This window comes from Kogia breviceps, chromosome 14 (genome assembly GCF_026419965.1).
Source record: "Kogia breviceps isolate mKogBre1 chromosome 14, mKogBre1 haplotype 1, whole genome shotgun sequence".
NCBI classification, from domain to species: Eukaryota; Metazoa; Chordata; class Mammalia; order Artiodactyla; family Physeteridae; genus Kogia; species Kogia breviceps.
The window spans coordinates 21,989,219-21,998,237 of record NC_081323.1 but is presented as its reverse complement, the minus strand read 5'-3'; the positions used below and the strand labels follow the sequence as shown (position 1 = coordinate 21,998,237).

The 9,019-nt window shown below is 43.5% G+C and overlaps 1 protein-coding gene across 3 annotated transcripts in view; it reads left to right on the top strand.

The window, feature by feature from the left end:
* Nucleotides 1-1,019: 1,019 nt before the first annotated feature.
* Nucleotides 1,020-9,019, top strand: part of RPN2 (ribophorin II) — a 55,712-nt gene continuing 47,712 nt past the window's right edge. For 2 of the 3 annotated variants that reach the window (XR_010836388.1, XM_059038010.2), the window contains exons 1-2: nt 1,035-1,341; nt 4,767-4,960. Coding sequence is in view for 2 of the 3 variants with exons in the window: in XM_059038010.2 (XP_058893993.1) it covers nt 1,329-1,341; nt 4,767-4,960 (207 nt within the window). In the remaining variant the exon portion in view is untranslated. Of the gene's footprint in view, nt 1,342-4,766; nt 4,961-9,019 lie in introns of all 3 variants that reach the window. The other variant, XM_059038012.2, reaches the window with a different exon arrangement.

Sequence of the window (9,019 nt, the reverse complement as noted above, 5' to 3'; positions counted from 1 at the left end):
TTGTTTTATTACAGGATATTGAATACTGTTCCCTGTGCTATACAATAGGACCTTGTTGTTTATCAAAATTTGTGATAAATTCAACAGTTGACTCTCCAAGCCAGTATGAGGCTTCAGCACACCCTTGGTTGTCTTATTACTGAGTTGGAAGAGTTCTTTATATATTCTGGATCAGTGCTGTCCAATAGAATTTTCTGTGGTAGTGGAAATGTTCTATAATTCTGCACGGTCCAACATGATCTCCACCAGCCACATGTGGCTACTGAGTGCTTGAGATGTGGTAAGTACAACTGACAAACTGAATTTTTAATTTTAATTAATTTAAATTCAAATTAAAATATCCACATATTTAACGGCTAGTATACCATACCCAACAGCACAGTACCAGACATAGAAAGAACTGACTCTCCCTTATTTAGGATAATTTCCGGGACACTAATTATAGTAAGAGTTATCGCATAGTGAATACTTTATATGTTCATAATAGTTAAAAGCACAGATTTTGGAGTCAGACTGTCTGGGTTCAAATATTTTACTTTCCTTCTCTATAAAATGGGAATACAAATAGTGCATATTTCACAGAATGGTGATGAGGAGTAAATGAAATAGTGTACATGGAGTGCTCAGTACACTGTCGGGCTATCCCGTAAACTCCCAATAATCAGAGTTAGCTATTATTGAGTTCTTAGACAAGTCACTTCCTTTTTTGAGGCTGTTACTTCGTCTGTAAAATTGGGCTAATATTCTCCTCATACAAATGCTGTGCAAATCAGTTAAAAAATCATAACTGTCTCGAAGGTCAGTTATTAAGAACCGAAACAATCTTTGGAGAAAGTTGCCATAATTTTTAATTTTCTAACAAAACCCAAAACCCCTCGAACATTGCGGGCCCTTCCCCACCGGACCCTTCCTATTCCTTTAAAATCGGCCGGGCTGCAGAGAAACGACTGAGTGACAGTGCAATCGGCCAATCACAGGGGGAGGCGTATGAGGCCCTCCCCAAGGCCTTGTCCAACCGCGTGCCGGCAGCTCACGGAATGGGACGGTTGCGAGGCGGTCGGTTCCAAGTGGGCCAGGGCGCGGGGGGGTAGCGGGCCTGTACGCGAGGACTGCAGCGCAGTCTGCGCGCGTGGACTGGAATTCCGGCCGCAGCTGCTGGGAGCGACCGGGCCCAGCGGGACGGCGGGGACTGACCTGTACCTAGAGCCCATCCTAGCACGCGGGGTCTGCCGCGAATCCCTGGAGTCCCCTCCGGCGCACTCTTGGAGCCACTTTCCCGCGCGGAAGTCCGCTTGTGTCTCGGGCCCTGGTGGGACCTGCTAGGAGGAATGGCGCCGCCGGGTGAGGCGTTGCGCATGGCTCGACAACGGGGTCCCGCGGCCCGCAGGCCTTGGCGAGTGGGCCCCCGCCCGCAGGAGACTAGTGCTCTCCACGCAGGAGCCGGCTAGGCGGGATCCCCTTTCCCTGCGGGGCAGGGGCATGGGCATAGGTTCGGGCTCGGGCTCGGGCTCTTGGGGTCGAGGGTCTGACGAAGGGCTGGCCAGCGGGTGGGACTGCCGCGGAGGAGGGGTTGGGTACGGGTGCGGTGTGGAGGTGCGGGTCCCCCCGAGGCCCAGCCAGGGACCGCGGCCGCGGATAACGCTCGGGCTGGCTTAACTCATTCATTTGACTTGCGCGGGCTTCCGGGCCAGGAGGCGTAAGAGTGAGCTTTTGGCCAAATCGTCCTGTTTTTGGACCATGATTTCCTTTTTAATGAAAGGGGCAAGACAGTCAGTCACCTCTCTTTGGAAGTTTAGAGCATGAGTCCTGAAGTTAGAGTCTCCGGTACAAACTTGCCGTCTGCCACGTATTCGTTAATGTGACCCTGTGCAAGTTACTTAACTTCTCTGCCCCTCAGTTTCTCATCTGTAAAATAGGTTAGTCAGGTTATCTACCTCATGAATTACGGTGAGTGTTAAATCAGTTAATCTCTTTGCATAGCGTGGAATAGTGTGGCACTAAGTAAGCACTCAGTAAGCTTAACTATATTGCTAGGTATTGAGTGGGCACTGTGCAGGATGGAACCTCATGTAGTCTCAGAACAGCTTGGGAAATGTGTACTGTTATTATTTCCATTTGACAGATGGAATATCAGAGAAGGGAAGTAACTTGCCCCGGGTAACGGTGAATAAGTCAGTGAGCTCACTGTTCCATTATTTGAGAGGTTGAGGATAATAGAGTTCCTACAGTTTGGTTCTCAGCTAGTTGTGTCTTAGGGCAGGTAACTATTTCTGAGACTCAATTTCATGGTCTGTAAACCACACTCACTTGGATGCTGTGAGGATTTAATGACTAAATGGATGCAAACTACTTAGCATAGTGTGGGCATATCGTACAGATGTTAGGTGCTCAAATTTTAGACACGCAGTTATGATTAATATGAGGTGGAGATATCAGGATTCTGGCACAGATGCTGTGTTAGGGGAACTTACAGTCGAGCTGGCAAAAGCTAGTCATAGTTACTCACTAGATCTTAAGGTATTGAGTGCATGCATATATTCAAGGCACTGGGGATTCAGCATAAGTATCTCTTTTACATCTTTCGAACCATTATCAATTCTGGCTTTAACTTTGAATTCTAGCGAGACTTCAACCACTTCTCAGTACCTCCATTGCTGTCACCCTGGCTTAGACCACCAACATCTTTTTTCCTGGGTTATGGCAGTAGTCTTCTATCCTTACTTCTCTATAATCTCAACACAGTATTGTTTATTCTCAACACAAAGTTCCTGTTAAAATGTAAGTCGAGTCACTCCTCTGCTCAAGATTTTCCCGTGGCTCCCATCTCACTTTATAAAAGCCAAAGTCCCTATAATGCCCTCTGGATTTGGCCTCTGCTACGTCTGTTACCTTGTCCCTACTTCTCACCCCTTGCTTAATCCTCTCCAGCCATATTGTTCTCTTTGCTAATGCAAAAAACACCATCTGCACTCCTGATTCAGGGTATTTGCCCTTGCTTTTCTTGGGATAGTTTCCCTCCAAATATCTTTATGACTTGCTCCTTCTTTTCCTTCAGGTTTACACACAATATCTTTATTTCTTAGGGCTTCACAGGCTACCATATTTAAAATTACAGCTCTTCCCAGATATTCCTTCTGTGCTTTATTTTTCTCCATAGCACTTTTCACCTTCTAAGATGATAAATAATGTTTCATAATTATTTTGTGTAATGTCTTTCTTTTCCAACTAGAATGTAAGCTCCATGAGGTTAGGGGTTTTTGTTTTGTTTCCTGTTGTATTTTTAACACCAGAAATAGTGCTTGGTACATAGTAGGTATTTAATAAATATTTGATGAATGATGATCCACATTATAGATCTCTTTCTAGTTTTTTTCAAGAGCTTTTGCATTCTTTAGGTTATTTAACACACACGAGGACTTAAATAGCACTAACACTCATGCCCCTAGTGTAGGTATCCGTTCTACAACATTCTCTAAAAAATAGTGGAGTGCGAACTCCATAGATAGACCTGGGTTTGAGTACAAGATTGGCTATCTCCAAGCTGTTCGGGTCCTCAGTTTTCTTATTTGTAAAATACCTTTTTTAAGGGGTTCTGGTTCAAACTAAATTTGACGCTATAGGCAAAGGAGCATTAATCATTAATGTTAACCTTGTGATTACTATTACTTGGAAGGCATACTGTTTATGAAGCTGCCCATTTGAAAGTGTTTTTTTCCAAATGAAAAGTAGAAATGTTCCACTCCTATGATTTCTCTCTGTACCCTGGGGCATAATGGCTGAGGATTGATTTTTCTTTCCATTTATTCAGCAAATATTATTTCAGTACTGCTATGTGCCAAACAATGTGCAAGACCTGGAATTACTGGGATGAATAAAAGCAACGGTCTCTATCCTCATGAAGCTTACAGTTTAGCAGAGGAATCGGACATTACACTACTAATTTTAGTTGTGAAAAATTCTACATAGAAGTGCAGGTTGCTGTGAGCGGATATAGGAACAACAACAACAATAATGTAATAGAAGGAGTTGCTAACATTTATATAGCACTTATATATGTGCCAGTCACTAACGTTTTCTGTATTAACACATGTAATCCTAACAACCCTGAGATAGATACTGTTATTATCCCACTTCATACTTGAGAAAACTGAGGCACAGCTGGTCACATTGTACCTGCCATGGCCACCTTGCTAAGAAGTGACAGCTAGGATTTAAACCTGGCCCCAGAAACCTCGTTCTTTGGTACTTCATAGTACTGGGACCTCATCCAAAGGAGGGCTGTTGGGAGGCTTCTTAAGGAAGAGATACTCGAAATCTGAAAGTCGAAATTAAGCGGGAGAAGGCATGTAAAAGAGCTGGGTGGGAAAGAACACTGACTACTGAGAGGAACGGAGAGGAGGGCAGAGAGCAACAGATGAAAGAGTGGGGGAGGAGATCTGGTTGGGAAACGGGCAAGACCACGGGGAGGATTCAGGATTGGGTTTGTCCTATGAGGCATACGAGTTTCAAATGTACTTGAGACGGGAATGGCATGATGAGCCCCTTGCTTTAGAGGCACAGAGGCTCCTGGGAGGACTGTCGTTCAGAGAGTTGAAGACCATGCCCACCACTTCCCCAAGGCGTGTCTCCAGGTTGAACCTCCCAGTTCCCTCACCCTTCCTCACATAATTTTGTTCCCAGACCTTGGTGTGCCTCATCGTTGGAACTTTGTATAGAACTTTGGAATAGTGTGGAGTGTATTTATTTAATAGTCGTTTCCCCCCAAGGTTCAAGCACTGTCTTCCTGTTGGCCCTGACAATCATAGCCAGCGCCCATGCTCTGACGCCCACTCACTACCTCACTAGGCATGACGTGGAAAGACTGAAAGCCTCGCTGGATCGCCCTTTCACAAGTTTGGAATCTGCTTTCTACTCCATCGTGGGACTCAGCAGCCTTGGTGCCCAGGTGCCAGATGTAAAGGTAAAGACCACTTTTGTCTTGGTGGCCTCATCCCTTCACTGGGTTCCTTTTGTGTACTTCAAAACTAACTCTTGGGCTTCCCTGGTGGCGCAGTGGTTGAGAGTCTGCCTGCCGATGCAGGGGACACGGGTTCGTGTCCCGGTCCGGGAAGATCCCACGTGCTGCAGAGCGGCTGGGCCAGTGAGCCATGGCCGCTGAGCCTGCGCATCCGGAGCCTGTGCTCCGCAGCGGGAGAGGCCACAGCAGTGAGGGGCCTGCGTACCGCAAAAAAAAAAAAAAAAAAAAAAAAAAACTAACTCTTGCTCATTTGAGGATAACCGAGGGTGACCCAATATAATAAATATTTATACCAATCTGACAGATGTTTTTTTGTTTGTTTCTTGAATGCCTAATATATGTTAGGACCATGCCAGGTGTTTTAGTAGAATATAAAGGAGAGCAAGTCATAGATTCTTTAGAAACTTTTACTGTAGCTTTTACTGAAACATTTACAATGAGACTGTACTTGTTAAGTGTCCTATGTGTGTCCCTCATAATAAAGGAGTTCAAGATGGGGAGCATTCACCTTTATTGAACACTGATAGTCACAGCATCAGGCATTTCGATATACTTTTTGGACCTTTGAGGAGGAAAATGCATCATAACTGAAACCTTTCTTAGATTTAAGAACAGTCTTAAACTGTGAATTTATATTTTATTCATTACAGAAGCACAGACAGCTAGGGAAAGGAATTAGCGCCAGGTTTCTCACATAAACCTTGTATATTAGTTTTCTAAGGTTGTGTAACAAATTACAATAAACTTAGTGATTTAAAACAACATTCATTTATGATCGGATAGTTCTGTAGGTCAGAAGTCCAGGCAGGCTTCGCCAGGCTCTGTGCTTAGTGTCTCATGGGTTGAAATAAAGGTGTTAGCCAGGCTGGGCTCTTACCTGGAGGCTCTGGGGAAGAATCTACTTCAAGCTCCTTCAGGTGGTTGGCAGAATCCACTTCCTTGTGGTTGTAGGTCTCAGATCCCTGTGGCTGTGAAGCCAAGGACTGCTCTCTGCTCCTGAAGGCACTGAATTTCTTCTCATCTTCCCCCTCCCCATTTAAGTCAGCAATGGCATGTTGAGTCCTTCTTACTCTTCAGGTCTCTCTGACCTCCTGCTCCCAGTTGGAGAAAACTCTGCTGTTAAAGGACTTACCTGCTTGGGTCAGGCCTACCTGGATAATCTCTAAATTTTAAGGTCAGCTGATTTGGGGCTTTAATTACACCTGCAAAATCCCTTCATGGCAGTTCTCTATTAGTTTAAATAAATATTCAGTAGATGGATATCTAAAGATGGCATCTTTAGAATTCTGCCTCTCCTTTCTTGTATTAGTGTAGAAATGACCCCAAATCTGAATGGCTTATGACTAAAGTTTATTTTTTGCTCTTACTATATGGCCATCAAGGGTCAGCTGGGGCTTTGCTCCATGTTTCTTCAGTCTAAGATTTAGCCTGGGGACTTCCCTGGCGGTCCAGTGGTTAAGACTCCACACTCCCAATACAGGGGGCGCGGGTTTGATCCCTGGTCAGAGAACTAAGATTCCGCATGCCACAGGGCGTGGGTACCGCCCCCCCCTCCCCCCCAGGAAAACGAAAAAGGGATTTAGCCTGATGGAGGAGTCTCTTTCTGGACTGTGTACAAATGAAAGCATGGCTTTTAAAACTTCTGCTCAGAAGAGATACTTGCCACTTTTTATCTTTCTCATTTCTTTGCCTAAAGCAAGTCCCTTGGCCATGCCTGGGTTCAACAGGTTAGGGAAATGTAACCTTCTGCAGAGGACAGTGCCTTTTAGTGAGCCTAACTTGTCTAATTAGCCGCTTAGTCCCTTTGCCTAAGGCCTGTCCTGGGATCCTCCCTGGGTCTCAGAGCTCCTGCCCTTTGCTTCCTTCAAGACCAGTGGTTCTTGTGAGGAGGGTGGTGAGTACCTGACCCACTGGATTGACAGTTTAGTCCACTTTTGTATGAACTACTATTGCTAGGTTGTTTACTGCCCTGGGCTAGGCCCTGGGCATGCAGTGGTGGATGAACCAGTCAAAATCACTGCCTTCAGAGAACTTACATTCTAGTGCGAGTTAAAAGAACAACAGCTCGTTTTGTTTCAATCTTTTATTATGGAAGTTTGCAAACATTCACAGAAGTGGTGGGAACATCTAATGAGCTCTTCTCATACCATTTGCCAGTTTGAACAAGTGTTCACATTTTGCCATTTTTATTACATTTATTCTCCTCTCCTTATTTATTTTATTTTTTTGCTGGTGTGTTTTATAGCAAATACCAGACATATCTGACATACATCTATACTTTTTTTAACATGACAGTCCTTTTATTTCACCTAGCAAGGTTAATAATAATTCTTTAATGTCATTTAATTCCCAGTCTGTGTTTAGTCATCTTGAGCTAACAAAAAATGTTGGTTTGAATCAGGATCTAAACAAGGTCCACACATTGCATTTGTTGATGTTTCTCAAGACCCTTTTCATCTATAACAGTCCCTGCCCCCATCTTTTATTTAGGGAACAAGCCAGGTCACTTGTCCTGGAGAATTTTCCACATTCTGCTTTTGATTGATTGCATCCTCATGCTGTTTTTGAACATATTTCCTTATCTCTTTAATTCCTAAAACTGATAGTTAGCTCTTGAGGCTTAATTATAATCAGGGTCGGTTTTCTTGGCAGAAATAGTTCATAGGCAGTGCTGTGTGCTTCCTATCAGTGGATGCATAATATCTGATTGTTTCATTTTTAGTTATGATAAAGTTGAATCAGTGGATTCAGGTGTTGTAACACTAATCTATCTCTTGTACACAGTGTATAGTAGGGACTTGTTTTTTATCCATTCTGGCAATCTCTGTCTTTTAATTGGGGATTTAGTTCATTTATATTTTTTTGTAACTATACTGTTGGGTTTAAGTTTACCATCTTGTTTTCTATTTGTTTATCCATTTTTTTCTCCTCTTTTCCTGTCTTAGATTGAATCTTTTTTTTTTTAATATTCCAGTTTATCTCTTCTATTGGCTTTTTTTTTGCGGTACGTGGCCCTCTCACTTTTGTGGCCTCTCTCGTTGCGGAGCACAGGCTCCGAATGCTCAGGCTCAGCGGCCATGGCTCACGGGCCCAGCCGCTCCGCGGCACGTGGGATCTTCCTGGACTGGGGCACGAACCCATGTCCCCTGCATCGGCAGGTGGACTCTCAACCACTGTGCCACCAGGGAAGCCCTCTTCTATTGGCTTTTTAGCTTACTTATTTTTTTAGAGGTTGCTCTAGAGATTGTAATATGCATCTTAACTTATCACAGTATACTTTGATTTATTATTTTGCCACATCACGGATAAGGAAGGGACCTTATAACAATATATTTAAACTCCCATCATTTGTTCTATTGTCATACTGTTTACATTCTTTCAAGGGTCACGGCCTTGTCCTGTCTGTACATGTCCAGCATCTCAGCTTCATCTATTTTGTTCAGTTTTACAGTTATTTATGACAGACTGGTAAATTCAGTACGTTTATTTCTGTCCTGGTCAGAACTGGTAGTCCCTGTTGATGTCTTGCAATCCATTGTAATTGTTATTGTTTTTGATGCTCAAAATGTCCCATTTTTGCCAGTGGGCCAGAATGTCTCTGTGTGTGTTTTGTTTGTTTCTATGTAATCCAATAGTCTTTGAGAGTTTCTGATGTCCTTGGCTTAAATATTTTCTGGCCGAGACTAGAATCAGTAATTGTTATTATTTATTGAATGTCTCATATGTGCCAGGTACCCTGGATATGTTATCTGAGTTGTCTTCATTCTATATGGTCAGAAATATTATCCTGTAATAGAGGAGGAAATGCAAGCTTAGAAAGGTTAAGAAAATTGTCCAGTGTCTGCCAACCATCATCTGCATAATGGCCCCCAGGGTCCAGCTTGAAGCCTGTTTTTGTAAATAAAAGTTTACTGGAACACAGCCACACCCTATCACTCACATATTGCTATGGCTGCTATTGCACTTTAACAGTAGAATTGAGTAATTACTGAAGAGACTTAT